Consider the following 26,312-nt stretch of genomic DNA (forward strand, 5'->3'; position numbering starts at 1 on the left):
AGAAGGCAAAAAATGCCCAATGTTTGTGCCCATTTGACTTGTGGGAATATTGCTTCCCATCCTTGGATATGGTGGTCAGTTAGACCCTGAGCATATGAGTGAGACCCACCAGAAGCCTCTAAAGTGTGAGATTTTAGTAACATAAGGCATGAACACAAGAGATGTCTAGAGGTACCTAGCCCAGTCCTCTCTCAGTGCAGGCAACTCTGTCATACAATCCTACTTCATACATTACCTAAAAGCGAATTAGGTTGTTTGCCCCCACAGCTCCTGTTGGGAGGCAGTTCCAGATCTTCACGCTCTGATGGTTAGAAACCTTCTTCAAATTTCCTCACCGTGGTCAATTTATACCCATTTATTCTTGTGCTGACATTGTCCCATAGCTTAAATGTCTCTTCACGCTCCCTATATTTAGAGAAAGCAGTCATATCCCTACCCAGCCTTTGTGTTGCTAAACAAGCCAAGCTCTTTTAGCCTCCTTTTGTAAGGTAGGGTCTCCATTCCCCTCATCATCCTAGTAACCCTTTTCTACGCCTGTGCCAGTTTGAATTCATGTTTCTTGAACATGGGTCATCTATCATGATCTGTTTAAGACCAACACAGATTTGCATGTTGTGCCCTTGACTGTTTTTATTTCAAAACCAGGACAATAAAATGATCCTACATATCCCTACCTTCAGTCAAAGTTTGTACAAAAATGTACATCTGAACATTTGTATACACTGGCTTCAAGACTAAACTTGATAACTTTATGGAGAGGAGGTATGATGGGATAGCCTAATTTTGGCAATTAATTGATCTTTGACTATTAGCGGTAAATCTGCCCAATGGGATGTTAGATGGGGTGGGATCTGAGTTACTACAGAGAATTCTTTCCTGGTGTCTGGCTGGTGAGTCTTGCCCACATGCTCAGGGTTTAGCTGATCACCATATTTGGGGTTGGGAAGGAATTTTCCCCCAGGGCAGACAGACAGAAGCCCTGGGGATTTTTTGCCTTTCTCTGTAGCATGGGGCACAAGTCACTTGCTGGAGGATTCTCTTCACCTTGAAGTCTTTAAACCATGATTTGAGGACTTCAGTGGCTCAGATATAGGTTAAAGTTTGTTACAGGAGTGAGTGGGTGAGATTCTGTGGCCTGCGTTGTGCAGGAGGTCAGATTAGATAATCATAATGGTCCCTTCTGACCTTAAAGTCTATGATTCATATTCTTCCATCACACTGCATTTTGTAAAGATGTCAGATCTATTTTCTGAAAACTGTTGCTGAGTTTAGATGTTTGTTGTTGTTGAGATGATTCAGTGCATCCTCACAACAAATGCTGGCAAATCTACACTTAATGCTCTCTACTGTACAGAACCTGTGCTGTTTGGAACATCACAGCAGCTATCCCATAGTGCCTCAAGAATTGCGGACTGGAGCACTGAATTTTTGGAAAACAATCAGCATTTGTCTCTAAGATGGGAAAACATTCTGGGAATATGGGATTTACTTAGCGATCCCAGAATTCCCCAGTCAGAATCAGAGCTGTTTTTAGTATAGGTGTCTCCTTGGAAGAGCAGTTTACCCTACCATCGATTTAGTTATCCAGTGAATAGATACTGAGTATATGGACTGCTCAAAAGTGGTGAGAAAAGTACTGTGCAACCTTTTCTGACATGTGAAACAAGATATCTGGGTAGACCTGTTTGTGACCCTGACTCACGACCAGATGGAACACAGAGTTTGGACTGAAGTCCAATGAACTCCTTGGTGGAATGAGGTACTGTAGTGCTGTAGAATGATAGCAATGAATGGCTGAAAAACATCAGAAGGAGGAAGTCCACCTTTTTATTTCTCTGGAACTTGGCCCAATATTACAGTAGAAGCCTTTATTGACGCTAACTACACATATTGAATACTGCTTCTTGTCTCACTTGTTGGGATTAGAAGAAAACAGTTGGAACAATACTGGTGCAAATATGCCAGGCATTAAACAAGATCCTATCAGAATGCGTTGTTAAAATTAAGAATGTCCATACTGTGATTACTGGAATGGTGTATGGGACTTCCATAATTGGGGTGGTGTGGTAAGTGGAACACACACAACCATTATCTGCCCACCAAGTAATACAGCTAAATATTACGGCCGCAAAGATTATTTCTCTAGTGTAATCGTGGCTGGTTAACTGCTGGTACTAGTTTATGAGAGGGCAGAATGGCACACTGTTTCCCACACACATATCAGAAAAATAAATAGTGTGTAATAGGGTGGTAGGATCTATGATTCTGTATAGAAATGTAGGCATCTTGATGTGACCCACCTTGTTAGCAGGTGTTAGAACTTTGCATAAAACTGCTAAATTCTGCTGATTTACTGTGACATGATAACCTCCTGGATATCCTGTCAGGATAGAAAAAGGCGTGACCTTTTAGTCAGAGGGGACTAAAGGTAGAGACAAGGAGGCCCTGTGGGTAACTCTTGGAACAGGTCGGGTTGGGTGAGAAAGCTCAAGGTTGGGGTTTATGTTCTGTTGTTTGTGAGTTGCCTATAAATTTAAACCCCAGGAAGAGATTACATTTGTCCTCCATGGAGCTTGTGCACACTTTATTTGGAGCGGGCAGAGATACCGTCTACTCTCTGTGACCTTGATCATGCAGTGTGCTCAGCACTCTGTCCCTGATCCAGCAAAGCACTCAAGCAGGTGCTTAGTTTTAACTTGTCTTCAGTAGGACCGTGACCTTGGCAAAGGTTAAACTCTTGCTTAAGTGCTTTGTTAAATTGGGACCAGAGTGCTCAGCACCTTGCAGGACCGAGCTCACTGTTGCTGTTGTGATTTTGAGTTACTCATCTTACCTACTGCTGTTCTTTGTGCAAGCATTTATTTGACTCTATGGCTTAAGCAGGAGTTGTATGCTGATAGAATTGCCTTTTAGGAGGACAAGGCAATTTCTCTTGATGTGCAGAGGTTATGATAATCAATGTGTTTCCAACGTTTTTGCCTGTTTTTCTCGGCATAATATTTGTGAACGCAAAGGGAGATTTTTCAAAGGACAGCGGCTTTGTAAAGATAGCTCATGCCCTTCAGCAGAAAGCCTGACGTTATTATGGATGAATGCAGCACTGATCTAAATGCAAGGGAAAGACACCTTAATGTGGGATATATTCTGCCTAAATTTTGCTAATGCAGCTGCATTGAAAGAGAAGGATGATCTGAATGCAGCAATAGCCACATATACATTATAAACAATGCATGCCCAAATGAAATGGGAAATTCACTCATGAGTATGTCTCTGAGGAGAACTATATTTATGCTTTTTACTTACTGTCTCATCACAGCACAGAAGTAGAGTAAGAAGCGTCCTTTCGTAAATACTTTTCTATTATTTATTAATTAAATAATATGTGGAGAGGGAAGAGGGATTTCTTGTGAGCCAAAATACATAGTGTCACATTTTTGGCTGCACTGCCAACCATGTGGCAAATAGGTGCTCTTGTAATATTTCTTTTAAAAGGCAGGAGAAAAGGAGGCATTGCCTCCTTGTTTTACTTAGTAAGTGAACTGTGAAGCAGGATCCCATTTCACTAAAATAAAGTTGGAAACTAGGGGATACCTGTTGCTTGTTGGCAAATGCATGAACCAAGCATTATGTCCAGGGCTAGTCATCTGTTTTCAGTCCAAGGGAATTTCAAGTACCTCTTCGCTGGTACTTTTAAAACTCAATTGAAATTGAAGCAAAAGATGAAATCTCAAATTTGAAAGCTGATTTTTTGCTAGCGTAACGCTTTTGCTGTGCCACTGAACTGCTCCTTATCACCATTTTTGCTACTGAGAAGACTACATGATATTCGAGTTTTTTTTATTCTTAAGGGGGACTGGATGGCTCTGGGGATTAATAATGGGCTATAAAGTTTTTTGCCTTTATGTTGCTGGTTCAGATCTTGTTTCATGATTGAAAGTGGTTAAAATGTAGTGACTGGTCTGTTATGTGAAATTAATTTGATAGTGTATGTCCTGATCATAAAAACCAGCACCACAGTAAGACTCCTTGAATTGCTCTGGACACTGAACTGCTCTCTCATGCATAGAGTATATCTTCACTACACAGATAACCCAGGCTCTTACTTCGGTTTTAGCCCGAGTTCCCTAATATCCGGATAGAAAATCCTCTTACTCAGATCTGAGGGTGCTTTAAGCCCAGGCTAGGTTACATTGCTCAGCTGGAGGAATGGGTGAGAGCCCACTTTCAGTTAGGCTAGAACCCACCCACTTTGCAGTGAAGATGTAGACAGAATCACTAATGTTCTGGTAGTCCTCCGATGCCCTTCCCACAATCCCTCCAGACAGACAAGTTCTCCCTCAACTGACTGGGAATGATTCCTACAGCAAAGGAGTAGGGATATACCGCCCTCCCATCCCCCCCAGACATGCATGTCCGAAGGCAGAAACAGTGAGGACACATTAACTAGGGTAAGACTTTGCAGTGGGGGCACTCACACTTGGGCACCTAACTCAGGTGCTCAGACCCAGATGCCAGTCATGCAGGTTCACTGTGGAGTGAAGACATACCCATAGAGATGATCCTTCAGTTTCAGGATTGAGGTGCATTGATGCAGCATTGTGGAGAAAACTGCTGGTGCCTATGGTGTACCTGTCCTGTCCATGAATAGTATTTCATTACCAAAGGCTTTCAATACCACAGTAAATTCACAATAAAATGTTGGAAGGAATGTTAGAAGGTCATCATAGTAGGGGGCAACCAGCGAGGAGATGGATAGATGTTGTGCAGCAGATCATTGGGAGATCAACTGCTGTGTGTGCAAAGTTAGCTATAGATTGAGAAGGCTTCCGAAAATACTGCCATGCTATCACTGGTATTCAGACTTGAATAAATGGACTTTACTTACTTTATTTTCTGCATTGTTCCCTAATGATTTGCAAGATGTTTTTTGAGAAGAACGTATAAGAACATTGTGTTACTCTGCAGATTGTTACAGCAAGAGACATGTTTACAAATGTTCAAAAATACTTCTGCTAAACTGTTTTGTTACAGATTTTCAGGACTTTAATAGAGATAATATATGAGTTCAGGGATAACACATCATTAAATTGTTAGGAATTGGTTCTGAGGGTCAAAGTTAAAGACCACACACAAATATTACATAATTACACAGAGCCCAATCTAGACTGGCTTTATGTAATGGGACCTGGGAAGACAAAAAATGGACATGTCCATACTACAGCAATTGAAAGCTGTGGTATTTTGTTGAGATCATGACTTATTAGTGCTGTATTAAGCATGGTTGATTATAGGTATGACTGACACATTAAAACAAATGTGTAAGTGCTGAGTTCCAAGAGAGTAAAACTAAATTGAGCAATTATCTTTGTCTTGTCTGTTAGACATGCACTAGGTGGCACTGTTGGAGTGCATGAAAGATCTTAATCAGTGTTCTATTTGTTATGTAAGTCCCACAGATTAAAGCTACCCGCAGGTAAGAATAATCAATATTATAAATCTGATTGTTCTTTTTCAGATAGAGAATACGTGTGATCACCTTGTAATTCAACATACAAACTCATGTAGGGGGTTCCACCCCCTTCTCAGTATGCAGAGACTAATGTACATGGTGTTTCTTTTTAACTAGAGTCGCACATGTAACTCCTCACACACTACACTGAAATTGTCTAGAGGGTCAATATTGCCAGAAATAATGTTTATTTTGTCATGTGTTTACTTACATGATGCTACTCTGTTACAGTGATGGTTTTTGGTGTAAAATTTGAAAATGTCCTAGCAGGAGACTTCTTTTTATGTATTGATTTAGGATTTGAGCCCTCCCAGACTAGTTGTGATATAGCATGGAAAGGGCATGTGTAACTTCTGAGGGAAATACATTAGCTGCTTTGTTTTTATAGAAACTCCTCTTGATTGGTTCAAGAGGAGGCATTAGCTTTTCCATGAAGAACTTATTCTTGACAGGATATCTTGCAATAGAAGTAACTGCTGAAGGAAGGATGGAGAAGGTGCTTCTTGTGTTTAGGACTTTACTTAGGAGAAATTCTGACATTTGAATTCTTGCTGTACTTTTCAACAACAAACTTGTGTTAGATAAATCTGAATTTAAAAGAGTAGGTTGCTGTGATCTTCGTTTATTAGCATGTTCTAAATCACCAGTTCTCAAACTCCATTTTGCTGCGACTCCATTCTGACAACAGAAATTACTACATGACCCCAGGAAGGGGGACCGAAGCCTGAGCCGCCCAAAGCCTGAGTCCTACTGCCCCAGGCAGGGGGCCTGTAACCTGATCTCCATCACCCAGGGCTGAAGCCCAAGCATGAGCCCCACCACCCAGGGCTGAAGCCCTCTGGCTTTGGCTTTGGCCCCAGAAAATCTAATGCCAGCCCTGGCGACCCCATTAAAATGGGGTCGTGACCCACTTTGGGATGCCGACATAGTTTGAGAACTCCTATTTTAAATAAACATGTAGACTGAAAAAGCACTTCAGGGAAAGTTTGAATTGGCCCACATTTCACCCTTTTCCTCTACATGTGCCGAAACCAAACCGATAGTACAATAATGTTGGGGATGTTTCAGATAAAAAATGCATTATTCATTCAATCAGTTTTTCTTCTTGTAGAACTATGTGTAAATTTCACCATTTTCACTGAATACTTTTGTTTTGGTGATGAAAAGGGAAAAAATGGTGAATTAAATCTCTTCCACTCCAGGTAGAAGAGACAAGGCTTGGGAAGAAAAAAACCCCATACTTGTTTGTGGTTATTGTTGTACACTGCCTTTCTGAGGCCCTCTGTTCTTTCATGGACCGTGGATTCTGTGACATTCTTCTGGCTGGTGATTTGCCTAGTGCGTTGTACGTTTATTTTCCAACATCTATCAGTGTTGCTTCCACGTTAATAAACTTTATTTACAGAGAATATAATCATCAAGACTGTATCTATCTAGGTTCTTATGTTGTCTGTAAGCTTCAATAGCTGTTGCAAGTTGTAATACCAGGAAAAACAGTTCAGGGGAGCAACTATGGCACACGAGAGCAGCAGCTGACACCAGGGCAGCAGGATTTTCGCTAGATATAGGGATCAGGGTGGACCCTATAACAGCTTGTTGAGTTGACAAGCATATGTGAAGAGAGGACAGATTGGTTATTGGTCATGTTCATATGGAGAAAGGGATCATAGTTGTGGAATAGTGCTGATGAGTGAGTCTGGAGCTAAGGCAATATTTAAGAGCAGGGTAGGGGAAAGACTATAAAAGTAAAGCTTCAGAAAATGTGGATGTATTTGGATAGGACTGAATTTATTGGTAACTTGCCAAGACTGACATAAACATTTGAGTTCTTCCAATACAAACATAGAAATTGACAAAAAGCAGAGAAAAATATCACAAGCAAGGAATTTAAATTGTGGAATGATCCCAAGGGATAAAAGTTGAAAAGTGGTTTTTAAAATTTGGTGGTTCTGTTTAGGAATAATATTTCCCTTACTATTGACTGATTTCTTCCAAACATTATAGGTCATGGGCAAAATCCTGGTCCCATTGAAATTACGATAGCAGTTTTGCCATTGATTTCAATCAGGCCTGCATTTCACCTTATAAATAGTGAAGTATGCATGATTTAAAGCAGGGATCTCAAACTGAAATTACCACCAGGGCCACATGAGGACTAGTACATTTGCCTGAGGGCCACATTACTGAAACCTTTTCATACAACGATACAAAAGCATAGTCAAAACTGAAAAAAATGAAGAGTAATATATGTGACAAAGTTCCTCCTCTACGTTGGTGGGTCCTGCGCTTATTGGCACATTTGCTCCCCTCAGAGATTCACCCTGTGGGTCGGGAAACAGCCCAGAGATCTTCCCCTCTGGTAGAGGCCACAGTCCAGGTCAATTCCTCCTGTGTTTGATCAGGAGTTGGGAGGTTTGGGGGGAACCCGGGCCTGCCCTCTACTCCGGGTTCCAGCCCAGGGCCCTGTGGATTGCAGCTGTCTATAGTGCCTCCTGGTACAGCTGTGTGACAGCTACAACTCCCTGGGCTACTTCCCCATGGCCTCCTCCCAGCACCTTCTTTGTCCTCACCACTGGACCTTCCTCCTGATGTCTGATAACACTTGTACTTCTCAGTCCTCCAGCAGTATTTCCACTCGCTCTCAGCTTCTTGCACACCTCTTGCTCCCAGTTCCTCGCACTCTCTTCCTCTTCTCTGGCTCTCTCTGGCCTGAGTGGAGTGAGCCATTTTATAGCATCGGAGGGGCCTTAATTAGAGTCAGGTGCTTAACTGCCTCACCTGACTCTTAGCAGGTTAATTGGAGTCAGGTGTTCTCATTAGCCTGGAGCGGCCCTGCTCTGGTTACTCAGGGAACAGAAAATTGCTTATCCAGTGGCCAGTATATCTCCCTTCTACTACTCTGTTGTTCCCAACTGGCCTGGGTCTATCACATATAGTATGGTATTAAAAGTCAATGTATTAACTTTTTAAAAACTGTAATGTGAAGAGGGGTTTTAATAAAATATAAACACCTGTAACTATTCCTTATGTGGTCAGTAACACTGATGACGATCTACACTAACAGACTATCAACATAGCAGTAATGTCAGGAACTTTTTAAAGTAACTATTCATACAAAATACGTTGCCACTTTTAATAAACATTTCTCCCAACTACTCACAGCAGAGTCATACATGCTGAACTTCATACCCCAGACTGCTTGTCTAGTCCATGAGGTCCCGCCTCTGCCCTGCCTCTTCCCACCCCTTCCCTGCCCCTATTCCAACCCCTTCCCCAAATCCCCGCCCCAGCCCCGCCTCTGTTCCCCCTCCTCCCCTGGGCGTGCCATGTCCCTGCTCCTTCCCCCTCCTCCTGGAAAGTCCTAAGTGCTGCCAAACAGCTGTTTGGTGGTGGGAAGTGCTGGGAGGTAGGCAGAGGAGCGGGGACACGGCATGCTTGGCAAGTGGGGGTTAGGGGTTGGGGAGGGGAGCTTGGCTGCTAGTGGAGTCGGTGCTTATGGCAGGCTGCATTTTTGAGACCTCTGATATAAAGGGAGAGATTCTGCCCTGTTACACGAATATATTAATAGACATCTATTCTGAAAATGCAATATCTTTAATAAAATAGCATGATCTGAAAAAAAATCTTACTGTCTTATTTTCTTATAGAGGATTTTACCCCGATTCCATTCAAGGCTCCACCTCCTGCAAAAATAGAAAGGAAGTTTCCACCGTACACTGGATTTGGTTCTGAAGAGGATTCTCTATGCTCCTGCTTGAGCCTTCTTCCTCAACCTCCTCAGAAAGATTTCAAGAAATTCATGGAGAAGGACAGGTATTTTAGTGAAAGATAATCCCAGTCAGTTTTTTAAATTCCTGGTTGCAGGGGAGAGGAGTGTTAAGTGAAATGTCAGGGTTACATGACTTAAGTGTCCAGGTGTATTAGGACTTGGTTAGCAACATTGCAGTTGACATTTCTGTGAACTAGGCAAATACCATCTTCCATGAAGTTAGGGTCTAATCTGATTCCCATTAAAATAAATACAAAGACTCCGTTGACTTCATTTGGCGTTGGATCAGTCTCTGAGGTATGTCTACACTTGGAACTAGGATGTAATTGCCATCTCGAATAGACATACTTGCACTAGCTCTCATTGAGCTATCATACTAAACCAAAGTAACGTAGCTGTGCTAGCACATGCAGTGGTGAGAGGTGGTTGGGGCTAGCTGCCCCAACTATGACCCAACCAGACCTTGTGGGTACATACTTGGGGTGGTTAGCCTGTACTGCTGCGCCACTCCCCATGTTACCATTGCTCCACTACTATTTGTAGCACGCTAGCTGGATGAGAGTTAGTCTGAGTATATCTACGTGAGCTGGCGCTCACACCCCCGGCTCCAAGTGTAGACCATTAAAAAGAATTTCAGAAGATCCACAAATATGATATAACTCCCGTTTGTTTCTCTTGAGATTTCCTGACAGTTCCTTTCTTTGTTGGCTGGTTGTCACGCACAGTTGTACTATAGCAATATGAAAACATTAGCACCTTCTATTTCCATATACAGACTGTGCCATGATTTATGAATCCTGAGTAAAAACCAAAGCTGCATTGCAGAGCTGAGGTCCATTAACCCACATGTAGAGCCTTCAGAAACGAGAATGCTTTTAGAAGACTTTATTAAAATTTTAATAATTTATATAACTATGGTACATTTTTAAATAGTAACATCTAAATCAATAGATTTATTATTGTTGAGTTCATGCAGTTTTCACATTTTAAAAAATAGCCACGTGGAAAAAGAATCTGATTGGCAAAATTTCCTGGAGAGGGTCCTGACACGTATTTTGATTTGTATTTAGGTTTGAAATTAATACATCTAAAAAATGCTTTTTTGCCCAATGAAATTTCTGGAAATAAACTTTGAGCCTGATTTGCAATTGAGATTGAATACAAATGCAATCAGAATCTGTAATCAGAGAACCAGTTGTGCCCTGAAAAATAATTCCTTTCTATCTGGCTGATCCTGCTTGGCTTTGTTAACCCCAGCTGAAAATTATTTTTGAAAAAATAGGGAATTTCATTCCATTTCCTGTCCAGACCAAGAATAACACAGTTTATTTCACAAAATGCATTTCCAAGTGATGAAAAGTTTCATCATACTATGTACTGAATTTCTTGCCACTTCTTCTGCCCTCGTAGAAAAGGCCTCGAAAGTAACCTGCTGCGCTTTCTTGCAAAATTTATTACTGATAATCCCATTGACAAGGATCGGCAGTTCATTATTTCTTATTTTCTGAGTGATGACACAATTACAGTGTTTGAGACCCCACAGCGAAATACAGGTAAGAGATGATAATCCTCTGGAAGCAAATCCAAGAGTTCTGCTGCTTTGATTAAAATGTAGTGATCATTAAACCCTATAGCTGAACTCAATCCTAATGGAAGCCTGCACAAATCCTTTTGAATTCAGTCAGATCTACATCTGTTTCTTTCAGGCTTGACTGAGGTCTACTGTTTTACGTTAATAGTAGTTGGCTGTGCTAATTTATAGTCTGTGATACTCAGAATGAAACCATTTGTTGTAAGACAGCACTTCACAACATTTAAAGTAATTGGCTCCTAAAGATGGTGGCACATTTTCTATTTGCAAATCTTACCCAGGGGAGCTTGCTTTTGTTATAAATAACATATAGAAACTGTATTTATTGTTGTCATTGATGGTAAATAGGGATAAACCCATAGAAAACCTAACATATTGGAAATCATACAGTAAGTTCTATGTTTTGCAGAATCAATATTATTATGCTAGCTACTGTATATGTTTTCCAGTATATAGAGGCACAGTATAAAAGCAAAATCATTGTAATCTAATATACATAACAATATCTTAAACAATACACAGTTTATTGGCATTTGAAGGGTAAATTTGGTCTTGTGCCAGGAGCTGTTTTAGTGACCTGCTAGAGTGACATTGATTTGAATTCCAGGAGACAGCTCATCCAGCCTTTCTAGTGATGAATGATCTGTGCTTCAAGTTCTTGTCCATATGTGTTTCACTGTTGGTGAGCATGCATCCAGTACAATTAAGTCCAGATACTTTGGGCCAGCAATATTCTTTGGGGACCATGCCTGTCCCTCTGAGGACCAAAAGGGCAGGGCGACCCTACCCTTCATTTCCTTCTCCCTTCCTCTGGGTATGGGTTGGAACTTGCAGTGTCCAAGCTTCTTAGCTCATTATATGGCCTATTCTTTGCCAGGTAAATAGTTCTGGATAGTTAGGTACTTAATAGTTAGTTAGTTAATAGTGTTATTGTTACAGATTTTTTTATAGTAATTCCTTTCTTCCTTTTAGAAGGAAATTCACTTTTTTGTTTTCCCATGAGTTAGCTCTGGAACTGAGATCAGTCATAATGGCTGAGCAGAAATCTCCAGGCTTAAAAAATTCCTCTTCCTGCGAGGCAGTAGTGTCTTCCAATGATGTGCACACTAGATGCTTGCTGGGTTTGGGTGAGGTGCACATAACAGAATCATGTACTACATATAAATCAGTTTCAATGAGACCCCAAAGAGCCAGGGAGTCTCCTCTGAAAATATTCTCCCTGGAGAGGTCAGTGCATCCCTTTCCAAACCCCGAGACACCGGGAGCAGCAGTTTCTTAACACTCATCATCTAAAAGTGCTCTGGCTGCCACCTTAACTCCTGGAGTGAAAGTGGGAGCAGAAGCAACCAAACTAGGGAATGCTGCACTGGGGGTGGGAGAAAATGGGGCCTCATGGGTGATCTCTCACCCCAGCAGCTCCTTGAACCCTGAACTGTGCAAGATAGACTTCCCCCTACTCTGGACATACTAGGACCCAGGTGGTGCCTCCCCTTTTCCCTTGTCATATGGCCTAGCTGGCCAGAGTCTCCAGCTGGCTGGGGCAGAAATGGCCAAAGCAGGGACCTCTGGACATTCAGAGAATTTTCTACAGTTTTAACTGGACTTTCTCTGCCCTGTGTTTGATTGGCTGTTTGTTCCAACACACCCCTCTCCCTCCTTCCCATTTTTTTCACCTCAGCTTCACTCCACATTTGTCCCTCTTATCCTGTCTCCCTCACGCCCTGCCCTTCAGTGTCCCCTCTCCCTTCCCTTTTCTTTCCATTTAACCAATCCCTTCCTAAGTAAATCTATACCCTAACACACCCACAAAAAAAATAAAAACTTGTGGAATTAGCTTAATGTTAGCTGCCATCACACTTTTCACTCTGCCATTGTTCGCGACTCCTTCTTACATCCTCTGTCTTGTCTATTTAGACTGTAAGCTCTTTGGGGCTAGGACCACTTACTGCTCTGGTTTGTGCAGTGTCTTGGAAAGAGGGGTCCATTCTTTGTTGGCCATTAGACACTTCAATATTGTATTTATTTATTTATTACTGTAGCACGTAGAAACCTCCGTCATAGACCAAGACCTGATTGTGGTAGACACTGTTCAAAATAAATATGATTAATAATTAATAATAAGAGCTGCTCCTAAAGATCCATCTTTCTAGTTTGGTAAAATCTCAGGGTACAGAGGGAGGAAAGACCACTGGACCTTCAAAGGAAAGAGATCTCTGTCCTCTTCTTCAAGGAACCATAAATCCTCTCGAGCTTCAGAAGAAAAAGCACCCAGTCTGGCACTGTTCACTGTGCCTCACTTGGTAACGCTTAAATCTCTCAGTACAGACCTCTCAGCATTGAGGCCCTGATGTCTCTCATACTAATAACCTTGGCACTATGACCATCTACTCACCTGTCTTTGATACCAACATAATTGATATCAAATTATATATCAATTTATATATAAATTATATACAGCATTGAAAGACCTACTGGTCTCTTCAGTGCTGGACTCTCCACTGTTAGCAGTGATGGAACTACCTCCTCCAGCACTGACTGCTGCTCTGATACTGGTACCAGGTACATCAGTGGTACCAACCAGAGCACGGACTAAAGGTGCTCCTAGCACACCAGCTGCTACAGCTCCTTCCCTCCAGGAGGACTATATATTCTCCTTCTCAGGCTCTGCAGGCAGTAGGGAGGTTGGCCCAATTTGTTCTCCAGAGTCTAGATATTCAGGCAGCACACCACGGAGAGGGAGTCAAGGGTTGAGTTCTATTACCCTCAGTGTAGAAGCTGAAAGAGGGATAGAATTCTCTGGTATCCTCTCCCTTGGCTACCTGGGTCTTGTGCTTAACAGTGCCTTTGTCTGTATTGGGCTCTGGGAGGAAAGCATCAGGCTAGAAGGCCAATGCCTGCCTCCCAATCCAGGATTAGATCCCCTTCTTCACCTCCACCAACCCAATCTGCTCCACTCCCAGCTGAACAGACATTCATGGTTCCAGTGAGGAAGCCCAAGTAGACGCCATCCTAACCCAGTTTCACATATTCTCATCATCCCAGTATGAAACAGTAGTCCCTGAGTCATTTACCTCAACCCCAGAGGGCTATAAGATGTTCCAGGACTAGTTATGCAGAATATCTAACACACTGGAGATTCCAGCTGAAGCAGTACAGGAAAAATCGCAGAAGCTTCTGGACATCCTACACAGGTCCATACTTGGATCTCTTGCAGTGCCCATCAAAAATGGACATCTTGAATCAGCTAAATTGCTCTGGGAGACACCTGCCTCTTTGGAATCAGCATCAAAGAGCTCATATCATCATTGCCACCTATTGTCTTCCCAGGGTATTGAGCAATTTTATACGCAATAGCTGGCATCATGGGTGGTTCTTGTGGTGAATGAAGAGAGATCACATGGAAGGCAACACAAAGCAACATGAAAAGACAAGGAACCCAAAAAGTTAGATTTATTTGGATGAGGAAAAGTACTCCACATCAAGCCTGCAAATGAGAATCATAAACTACCAAGCCTGGTTGGCAAAATACAATTATCTAAAGTGGGATTACATGGCTAAATGTGCAGGCAGGCTTTTTTAAGACAGTAGAGAAGAATTTAAGTTGCTCAGTGCTGAAGGTGATGTTATGCATATCACTCCAAGCAGCCTGTGATGCTGTAGGTATAGCTTCTAGATCTTTGGTAAACTCATTTCTGTAAGTTTAAGTGGTAGCCGTGTTAGTCTGTATCAGCAAAAACAATGAGGAGTCCTGGTGGCCCCTTAGAGACTAACAGATTTATTTTGGGATCACCTTTTGTGGACTAGAACCCACTTCATCAGATGTCTGAGACAATTCTGGTACTTTACACCTAAAGAATCTCTCCATCCAACCTCCAATACAATTGCCTCTCCAGGCTGATGTAATATCTCAGGCACTATGAGATTCTCCATCTGGATCCACATTCCCTGCACTTTATGGCATGGGTGCTGGCTAGCTGACCTGAGTGGAAAGATCCTATTACCCTGAAGTACAAAACATCTTAATCTACAGTAGAAAAGATTCTACAAGGCATACTTATGCTGCTAAGTGGAAGAGATTCATAATCTGGGTGCAGCAAATTCCAGACATGCTGGACTGCCATCTTTCTTTAAAGGACTCTGGACTGTCAGTGAGTTCCCAGAGGGTTCACCTAGCAGCCATCTCAGTTTTCCACCCTCCTCTTCAGTGATATTTTACATTTTCACACCCTACGGTAGCTAGCTTTGTATATCCCCAGTCAGAGAACCTCTTCCCTCCTCAGGATCTAAATATTGGACTGATTGGGGCTATTGGGCCCACCTTCTGGGTCAATGGCCATATGTTCTCTCTTTCCACTTTTTTATTAAAACAACTTTTCTGTGGCAGTAACACTGTCCCGAAGGGTTGAGGAGATACAAACACCTGATGGCAAGGCCCCCTATAAAGACAGGGTGCCAGTAAAACCGCACCTTAAATTTTTACGGAAAGTGGTCTCTGTCTTTCACTTAATTCAGGTCATCCCTTGACCTGTTTCCCCCGCCTGCCCAAAAAAAAAATCCATGTTCAAATAAAGGTGAGGTGAAATGGCACACTTTACAGAAGTTCTTAGAGTGCTCTCCTTCTGTGTAGATAGGACTAAGCCATTCAGGGTATCCCCAAGATTATTGATATTTTATGCAGACAGGGTTAAAGGACAAGCCCTTCCAACACAGGTGTTCGAACTGGATCTCTGCTTGTATCATGTGATGTGATGAATTAGCTAACATACTCTCATAGGGGGGTCTAACATCTCAGTCTACCAGAGCACAAACATCCTCTGTTGCTTCTTTGATAAATGTTCCCATACTTGGAGATACTAGGGTAGCTACTCTGGGCTCAGTACACACATTCACCCAGCATTACTCCATAGTGGAAGCATGAAGATCTGATGCTAATTTTGGTAGGACTCACCTACAATCATTGACAAAGAGTCCTGTGGCACCTTATAGACTAACAGACGTATTGGAGCATAAGCTTTCGTGGGTAAATACCCACTTCGTCAGACGCATTGGTTAGGTAGACTCCTAGCATCCACCTCCTGTAATCTAGGTCATTGCCTGTGAGTTACCAACAGTGAAATGTTTATGGACCAGCTCTCAGAGAAGAAGAAATTGCTGCTTGTACCTTACAGTAATTAGTTCTTCAAGATGTGTTGTCCATATATGTTCCATGAGTGCTGCCACCGCCCCCTCCCCCCCCGGCGTAGAGGCAAAAATTGAGTGTAGAAAGGCGCTCCACCTGTGTTCCATAGCCTCTAGCTTTCATTCTTCACTGTTCCAGCCTACATATTAGATCCATAACTAGTTATAATGGAACTGTCTATAGAAACAGTTGCTTCCATATATGTTATATCAATAGAGGGAGGATGCTGGTACAAATCCCGCAGGGTGGAACATCTATCAGTGTCTTTCCATTCCCTTGGATTTTGCTTATTTTACATAGTATACAATACATAATGCATACACAAACCCTTTATCCATACTGATGCTTCCAGTTGCTGCTGCTGCTGTTATTGAACAACAAAAGGGAAAAGGAGGGATGCAGGGACATAGAAATACACAGAATAAAGTTAAGGGTTTGTTTGGGTACTACATTACCTATTGTAGTACTTCCTGGGTGGTCTTTTTTGTTTTGTTAATTACCTTAAATAATTGTTTTAATAGAATTTGCGGATTGTTGTTTGAGGGATTTTGAAAAGCAGTGGGTTTTGAGAAGATATATAGTAAGGGAGATTACTTGGCCTACCAGACCAGTGAGACCATTTCAGGCTCGGAGGCCAGCACTCAGGAGAGCACAGGCACTTGTGCGAGAAGGGAACAAAAGGGGATCAGTCATTGGCAGAGAGAGAGAGTCAGCATAAAGGTAGTAGCTCAGATCGAGTGGATGAGGTTACCCAGGCATAAAGTGCAGAGGAAGAAGAGGAGAGGGCCAAAGACAGAATTTGGATGTAAAGAGGGGGTAAAGAGGAGGCGACACCTCCAGAGGAAATACTGAAGGGAGCACTCCAAATCAAGTATCTGATAGTCAAATAAAAGTACATGAGTTCAGAAAGGCGAAGTAGAAGAGAGTTAAGAAGGATGATATGGTTAACAGTGTTGAAGGTAGTAGACAGGTCAAGCAGAGTGAGCATGGAGAGATCAAGGAGAATGAGACTGAAGAAGAGAGATTTGGACTTGGCCAAGAAAAGCTAATTGGTGACTGACTCAGTGAGAGAAGTCTCTGTGGAACAGAGGAGTGAAAGGAAGTACAAGCAACAGGAGGATTTAGGATGTGAAAGGGGTTACAGAGACAGGGTAGCAGTTGGAAAGGTGGGAGAAACTGAGGAAGATTTATTTTTCAAAATGCAGAGAAGTAGATATGTTTGAAGGCTGAGAAAAAGGAGCTAGCTGAGAGAATCAAGATTAAGAATGAGAGAAGAGGGGTGGCAGAGGTCACAGATGGGAGGGTACAAGGGATAAGGGCAAAGGGACAGGGATTGGAGGAGGAGAGTGGGTACTTTGGCATAGGGAGCGAGGTGGGACTGGAATGGGTCTAAGTAGGGGAAAATAATAATGACCTCAGAACAGATGGGAATCGGGCAGTAACAGTAAATTTGTTTTTTTTTGGTTGTTGTTTTTTTAGTCATCATCCCTCTTTTACTCAGATTCAAAATGCTTATAATTCCTATTTTAATTTTAGAAATTGATGTTAATAGGCAAATTAAACTATTTGGAGTTGCAAAACGAACACTACAACCTTAACATTGTTCTCATTTTTCTCAGGACAGCATCCTGAAAAATCACAGGAGGAGAAGCAACTCATTATTAATATTTTGCAAATTACATTAGAAATTTAATTTTTTTGGACATTTTGAAGCTTCTGTTGAAAATGGGGGCAAAATCTGAGACCTATCGCTCCCCATATAGGAGACTATAACCCATTTTCCACCTTGTGTTAATACTAATCTAACAGCTGTACAAAACACCTGCAAGGACTGCTCTGATCTCAGTGGAAGACTTTCTTGTTGGTGTTTATTTTGAGTCTGCTTCTTGCAGATTTCCATTGAAATTGCTCATCTGATCTCAACCTAAGGTCCTTAACCTAGCAGTGTTCCTTATTGTTATTTTAATTTTTCTTTGCAGTATTAGAAAAGTACTACTTTTAAACATTAGAAAAACACATTAAGGTAAATTTCTAATTTAAACCCACAGAAGGAGGGAAATGCAGTCTGGGCTGAAATTCCAATCTGATGGTGGCCAGTTCTGCTTATGTATTTCATACATCTTCTAAAACTGTATGATCTAAAGTATCGTATGTGCTGCTATATCTAGGTGAAAAGGAATGTGTTAAGTTCAGAGTTCTATCCTTAACTTTGAATTTTCATGCTTTTTTTGGGTTTAAGCTAGACCCTGATCATTACCTTAATGTATTTTTTCTATCACTTTTATGATGCTAGTGGAGCAATTAAGTAAGATATCTGATCCAAACTCTTGTTTAATAAGTAGTTGGGTTTCACATTCACTTACAGTTTTGACTATAAATGGCATTTTATTACACTGTCCATCAGCTTTTTATTGGATTTACATCACTACAGAATATGTAAGACATCATAAAAAGTTACAAAAGTATGCTTTTTGGCTTTTGGTTTGAAAGGTTAGATATAAACAGGAAATGAAGCCCAGGCACTGCAGAACTGGCGTAGTGCACATTTAACGTAGTAACATATCTTGATAAAACATAACACTTGACAAACTGTTTTCTAGAATTTGGTAAATGTGATGCAGATTTGCTGGGCATTGCAAAACTATAGTAAATCAATTCAAAAGAAAGCCTATTCCTTCTAGTATTTTACATGCTAGTCACTTTAACTTTGCAAACAATGGTACCCATTCTGCCCTACTTGCACTTGTACTTGGCACTTAAATGTCATTTACATTTTAAAATCCCCCTATAGTATAAATCTCACAGTGCACTTCAACCACATGCTCGGTTCCCATGATGTGTATAAAATCATTATATATGAAAACAAAATTACCATGAGGACGTCAAGTTTACAAAGGAAAGCAGATCAGAATTAAGTTGCATTGGAAGAGCTATCTGGGAAAGCTAGAGCTATCTCAGTCCTGTGTTTTTTCACATTCATAAGCTCTTAAAAAGAAGTTGGAATAATGGTAAACCAAAAATTGAGTATATATGACTAGGACTTTCTCCTTATCCAAAGCTGTATTTGGCTTTAGCTGTTCAAGTGCAATTGCTTGTGTTGTATCCCTCCCAAGGATCCCAGTGCTGATGTCTGGGTTGTGGAAACCATGAGAAGAGGCAAACTTCTGTCACATTTTTATGAAAAAAGGAAGGTGTTGGCAGGCATTATAAGGATCACATGTGAGGGAATGTGCACAGTGTAATTGTTGCTGTGGGCACTGATACAGATGGCCCTTTCAGGAATGAGAGGGAGAGAGAGGGAGTATGGGAGATGAAACGTGAAGATGAAAACTAATATTTAAAAACAAAATAGCAAAGTACAGCTAATTATTTACAATTCTGTTCCTCCAGGGATACTTGGTGGGAAGTTCCTGGAAAGAAGTCGTATTAAGAAGCCTGGGCAGGAGCTTTTTAAGAGTGAGATATCTGAGTACTTCAAAGCTCAGGATCTGTTTGTTGGAGCCAAAGTTTGTTTCCATGGTCACAACTTTCTTTTGGTGGATGCTGATGAGTATGCTTTCAGTTATATGGAGAAGCATGCAGATGAGGTGAATTGAGCTTTTGCTATTTTATTTTGCCTTTCAGGACTGTGCATTGAGTATCTTATCTATATAATTTTCTCATAACCAAGTTTACCATGTTTCTTCACACTAAAATGTGTACCAAACTATCATTATTTAATTATTTATCTTAACAATTTGATCATTTCACTGCCCTCCTCTCTGTATGTGTGTGTGTGTGTGTGTGTGTGTGTGTGTGTGTGTATATATATATATAATCTCTGATCATGTGCTTTGTCACAAATATCACATATTCCCTTCACAGCTGGGGATTCAAGATCTCAGTTGCATTGAGTTTGATGATCTGCTGAGACTGGCATTGTTTTCAGAAAGGAAAGCAATAATTAGCAGAGGGAGGGGAAAAACTGATGATACGTACTTTTATCGTGCCAGTTAATTTATACGTGGTCCTGGTAACAGAGTCGATGTTAACCAAAGCCACACAGGTATGTCATAGTTGTTCTGGCTGCATCTTCCCACAGCAGTTGTCACATGAGGCACTGGCAGAAACAGTAACTTGGAGGAGACGATAAAAACAAGCTGCTATAAAGAATTGCAGAGTATTATGGGTGGACTACTGGTCTGGGTATGCTGTGCAGAAGCATACACTTAGGGAGATTATGATGAAATAATTATAACTGTAGGTGTACATATTTGGGAAGTCTTTTCTCTGAAGTGTTAAATATTATTCTGAAATTATTTAAAAATGCATTTGAAGAATATGTAAAATCAGGAACTCCTGAGTTCTAACCCCTGCTCTGCCATACTCACCTTGAGCAACTTGCTTAGGGCCAGATTGTGCCCTGAGGCACAGTTCTGTGCAGAGTATAAGTTGCATTGCTTGTGGTGGATCACCAGAAGGAAACGTGTCTCAGACTCAGTGTGTCTGAGTCATAATTTCGCCAAAGCTGCCCTTTCCCACAGTGGCAGGTAGGGAAGGGCAAAGAATACATTGAATCGGTCCTTAACAAGAAAAGGGATTTCCCTCCAGCCTTGTGTCCTGGCATCTTGTGTGTGTGTGGGTGGGATAGGGGGTGGTGGGAGGGGGGGTACAATGTTACTCTAGTCAAGTCTTTACCTATTCCATGACCACCTGCTCACTGAAAGGGAAGGGGGCAAGAAGCAGCCATTCAAGGACTCTGCTGTGCCTAAGTCCCAGATCCCAGGGGTGGGTACACCTAATACTGTTTCATATGGGAGGGTGGAAATCCTTATTCCACTACCCAGTCATGGTAAAGTAGACACAGTCTAGCTCTTAATGCCTTTGGGCCCCATGCACTACTCATCTGAGTGAGACAAACAGGTTTTCAGCCTCTGTTTCTTTGTAAAATAAGGATACTAACATTGTCTTCTTCACTTGGTGAAGTAAGGATTATTCGTTTGTTGAGTGCTTGTTGATATAAAGTGTTTTAACTGTTATGTATTAATAAAAAGATAAAGCTATATACACCTCTTATTCCCTGCAATTTGTTTGTACTCCTAGTATCATAACCAAACTATGCTCCAAAATATACAGTGCACCATTAAACTACAAATGTTCTTTGGAGCTGCTGTTTGCATTTGATTAATCCCTAAGCAAATAAATGAGATCCTAGTTTTTCAGACTAAGTGAATGCATATATCAGCATTACAATTGGCAGAATGTGAACAAGAAACATTGAGAAAACAGTCCTTTAAAAATGAGTTTTGAAAACTCTTATTCTTGCAGATAAGATTTTAAAACAGATGGTGAAAATAAGCTTTACTGTTGTATTGATGCCTAAGTGATTTATGCATGGTATTTGAATACTGAATATTAGGATTAAGTATACTAATTTGTCACAGTGGTCCAGGGAGTCACGTACTTCACCTACCTGAGCAAAAGTTGAAGATAAACAATGAAAAATAAATACATTCTAGAGGAAGAGAGTTTTAAGATTATTCTTAATCCTTTTATTTTTAAATTAAATATTTCTCTAACCTTTAGTTCTCTGTTTCCTTCCTTTGCCTTGCTCACTTTTCTCATCTGTGTCTGTTTTTAGAGCTGGTCAGAAAAGTTTTAGCTGAGCATTTCTCCATTACAAAATGCCATTATGCCAAAACAGAAACTTTCTGCAGAAATGTGTTGATTTTTCATGCATTTTTGTTTAGATTAAAAAATAAAAGGCATTTTGATAAAGTTCCATTTCTGTATTTTTGGAACAGAGTATTTTGATTTTAATTTTGAAATTTATTTCATTTTTATATTATAAAAATGTAAAAAGTCATAGTCAAAGGAAACATTTTGACTGATCCAAAATAAATTATTTTCAAAAATCTCATTTTCTGGGAAATTTTGAAATTGTTTGGTTTTGTTCCGGATTTGGAATGAAAACAAAGTTAGAAACTGAGGAATTTCCCACAAATTTAGAAATTCCAGTTCCCACACAGCTCTGCATATTTGGGGAGGGAGGGATAGCTCAGTGGCTTGAGCATTGGCCTGCTAAACCCAGGGTTATGAGTTCAATCCTTGAGGGGGCCATTTGGGGATTGGCCCTGCTTTGAGCAGGGGGTTGGACTAGATGATCTCTTGAGGTCCCTTCCAACCCTAATAATCTATGATTCTGTGTATGGAGACTAGATCAAAGCTCCTTAAGGAACTGTTAATGATGTCAGCAAGGTACACAGGTATAGTTAGCCTGCCACGCACTAGTGCAGGGTAGATTCACATTCCAGCTTGCTGCAAAGTAAGTGTTCATGTAGACAAGTCGTAAATGACAAAGTGTGCATGTCCTGTCTAGCAGGTAGGTTAATTCAAACTGGTGATTATTAATTACACTAAGGCCCCTTTGTGCTGCTCAGGCAATGTTATTAGGGTCTTACGGTACACCCACTTTTAGGGCTTTTAACACAACCAGGGTGATGTAAAGATGCCTAAGAGATGCTGGGCGTGCCTCGCAGTTATGCTAAGTGTAACTGAGAGTCAGGCCTAACCTCTCTTATGGTTAGATCCTTAATTGCCAGCCTTATCTAATTTCAATATTTGCTACTCAGAACAACACTGTGTATCAAATGGGAGAAAACAGTTTTTCGCTTGTTTCATTATACTTTCTAGAACTTGATTCAGCATCTGTTAAATGACTGTTTATTCAAAAAAATAAAAATCAAAGTTTTATTCTTGTTGACTACACACTTTTAAGAGTACCAAGCAAATTATGTACAGGGTTTTAACATAGCAAAGCTGAATACTGGATTTGAAACTTAAGTCTCAAGTCTAATTGGAATGGCCTAATCAAGAAGAATGCCACTTGTTGAAAGAAACGTTTAGCTTTCATTCTGGGAAAAATTGGTTCCTAATAATACTATCTGTGCTGAACCCAGTGTGAATGGCAAGTTTAGATGACTGAGCATATGCACTGGAACTGCAGTAAGCTGTTCACCAAAGCGAAGGATGAAAAGGTTTATTTTAAATTGATCATATGTATTAAATGAGGATTAAGTGGGATGCAGCAGTGGACAGTGAGGGCAAAAACAATTTTTAAACTTGTGCTTTAAAATGTACCTCTATCTGCTTTGATGTTGCATTGAAGCAAGACTGGGCATCGTTTTCAGTAATTAAAATCTAAGCTTTCTGAAGGTATAACAGATAAGTACATTTATTGAGCTTTTAACATTTTCAGTAAAAAGCAAATTTTTTCAGCAGTTGGCTTTTTCTCAAACTCACATAGAAAATGCTGTGATATGTACTGCACATTTCAGATGAGACAATGAGGATGATAATGCTTAGCAAGTATACAGTGCCTCCATAACACTGTGCATACGTTAACTAAGTAATGCCTTTCTGAATATTTCTGTTCTTCCCCCTCCATTAAGTTCCCAATGGCCAATATCAGCCTCATCCTGAACAAACTGAAGGCTATAGGAGAACCTAGTTCCAGAGAGATCAAGCAGATTTTTGCAGCCACTGATCCTGAACACACCAACATGATTGAATATAACCCTTTCAGGTAAGAACGAGGGATTCTCAGTTTTAACATTTACTTAGGGTGATTTTCACGAAATGTACAGAGCATTGCTGTTTCTTGAAGCTCTTTGCACAATTGTGTGTTAAGTGATAGATGACTTGTATTTGATTTCCACTAGTTTTAGCACTTGTGTGAAATGCAATACGAAGGAAGGTTTTCAGGTGAATTTAAAGAAAAGGAAGTGATTCTGGCTTAGAACAAGAGAATGTTTTGAATAGCTTGGACAGCACAAATGAATGTGGCTGTTCTCTGTGGAGTTAGCAGTGCAGCCACAGGAGAATAAGATCAGAACTGCATAGGCAGGGGAGTAGGTGAACATATGAGCAGACAGGTAGGGTCGGCCAAGTCAGCTGGAAGTTCTGAAAATCAGGAAGGCAATTTTGAGTTGAATTCAGAGATGGATAGGAAACAACAGAGAATGGGGTTACTTGAGTCCTGATTCTTTGAGTTACGGAATCCAGGCCCCTTGAAGTGTAGGAAACAAACTAGGAAGATCTTAAAAGAGGGGAATGCAGTGATGAGCTGCTAAAATTTAACAACCGGTTCCCTATAAAAAGTTCTGATTTAAGGGATGTGCCACAGTATGTATTTTTTGTACCAATAGGGTTACCATATGTCCGTATTTTTCCACTCAGACAGCGATTTAAGAACCAAAAAGCCTGTCATCTCCAGAAAAATACAGATGTATGTTAACCCTACCTAAAGTTCTTTTTTAAAAAGATGGGCCTGAACTAGAAATGAGCTCCATTTCACATGTGTGGGTCCCCGCCACTCCCTGGGGGTGTGCTAGGGTGATCAGATGTCAGATTCTATAGGGACAATCTCGATTTTTGGGTCTTTTTCTTATATAGACTCCTATTGCCCCCCACCCCCATCCCAATTTTTCACACTTGCTGTCTGGTCACTCTAGGGTGTGCACATGTGTGGGTCCCAGCTGCTCCCTGGCCCCCTCATTGAAGCAGGTGTGCAGGGTTACTGCCCTGGGAACTGCAGGGCAGCAGTGGAGGTAGGGCTGGCTGCAGACGGGCGTGGGGCAGGACTAGCTGGAGGCAGGGGGTGCAGGCAGGGGGGGCTGTGGGCAGGGGGTGCAGGCAGGCGGTGCAGACGGGATGGCTGCGGGCAGCGTGGTGGCTGCTGGCAGCGTGGTGAGTACTCACATGGGGATAGCAGCCCAGGCCCAGCAGAGCAGCCAGGAACCCACCAGGCAGCAGCCGGAGCCTCAGGGCCAGAGGTCCGAGGAGCAGCAGCAACAGGGCCAGGAGGCAGCCCACATGGCTCCCGCAGCGCAGCGCCCCCGGTGGCCGGGAGGAGGAATTACACGCTTGCCCGCTGAAGCCCATCAAAGCTTCCCTCGCAGGGAAGCCAGTTAACAAGCGGTTCTAAAACCGCTTCTGAACTGAACAACCGGTTCGTGCGAACTGGTGTGAACGGCTCCAGCTCACCCCTGGGGGAATGTAGTAGTTCACTCAAGCAGTGATTAAAGCATGAATAAGTATTTGAGGAGAGGCTGGGTTAATGGAAGTCTGGATTCTGGCAATGATCCAGAGGTGGTAATGAACAAATGTATAGGCAAGTTATATATGGAAGGGGAAATTAAATTCAGTATCAAGGCCAGCTTCAAGATTTCTGGCTTTGGTGGTAAAGGAAGGGTCTGAGCTAAGGAGAGTGGTAGTAAAGTCAAAGCTGTCGGACAGAGAAGATTGTTTTACTTAGCACTTCAGTTTTTGAAACTTTGAGTAGTAGTATATGATGATATCAGGAGCTTCAGAGATAAGTGGAGTAGATAAATAGGAAATAACAAGATGTACAGTGGAATGTCATCCATATAGAAATGTTAGCTCAGATAGAAACTACTGATGAACTATATTAGAAGAGATATAGATGAGAAGAAAAGGGCCAAAGACAGGTCTTTGTAACACTTTATAGTAGAAGTATCAACAAAAGAATGAAACCTCATCTTCAGTAATGAAAAATGAGTATCTAGAGAGGTAAGATTCATACCAGGAGAAGTCAGTGCCACTGGCACCTTCTTTTTGCTCAAGGTACTCAAGGATCAGTGTTAGAAGTTTTATTGAGATCAAATAGGTGTTAATCCATGATCAAAGTCAAGATATTAGACCATTAAATGCTTTGAGATGGTTGGTCTTCCTACTACAGTAAGAAAGGGCAAAACACCAAGCTGATGATGTTATGCTGAAAAACCTTACGTCTGAGTAAGCAGTTTATTGCACATGCCCAGTAATCTCTCTAAAAACCAAATAACTTGGTCATTAAATATTTGCTTTGGTCCAAATTATGAACTAATTATCTGAAATATTTTGTTGTTCTCTGCCATGCACTGATAATGTGTCAAAGCCTCTAGCACTTGTATTACCAAATTGGAGTGGCAGACTTGAGAAGGGCTGACTGCACTTATGTATAGTGGGAAAGGTTTTTATTCTGGGAGGTGTAGCTTTTGTTACATGTAAGCATACTGTGTATTCTTTGAAGCCCGAATTCTGTGCAGCTGTGAACAGCCTGAGTGCTAAGCTGTATGCAGAGCAGGATGAGAGGGGTGTGGAATGAGATGAATTCTCTCCCCAAGGCTGTAGAGCTGCTCTGTGGTCTACTCTTTAAGCAGCGAGGCTTCAATAGCTTCCTCCACGAATCTGAGAGGAGAGGAGGACTCACAAAGCGGTAGGT

At 41.4% G+C, this 26,312-nt stretch overlaps 1 protein-coding gene across 1 annotated transcript in view; it reads left to right on the forward strand.

The window, feature by feature from the left end:
• Positions 1 to 26,312, forward strand: part of EFHC2 (EF-hand domain containing 2) — an 87,630-nt gene that overhangs the window by 46,030 nt on the left and 15,288 nt on the right. The window contains exons 8-11 of the mRNA XM_050936535.1: positions 9,157 to 9,322; positions 10,689 to 10,831; positions 19,439 to 19,635; positions 23,479 to 23,612. Of these exons, the coding sequence (XP_050792492.1) occupies positions 9,157 to 9,322; positions 10,689 to 10,831; positions 19,439 to 19,635; positions 23,479 to 23,612 (640 nt within the window). The remainder of the gene's footprint in view (positions 1 to 9,156; positions 9,323 to 10,688; positions 10,832 to 19,438; positions 19,636 to 23,478; positions 23,613 to 26,312) is intronic.

Source organism: Gopherus flavomarginatus, chromosome 1 (genome assembly GCF_025201925.1).
Source record: "Gopherus flavomarginatus isolate rGopFla2 chromosome 1, rGopFla2.mat.asm, whole genome shotgun sequence".
Taxonomy (NCBI): domain Eukaryota; kingdom Metazoa; phylum Chordata; order Testudines; family Testudinidae; genus Gopherus; species Gopherus flavomarginatus.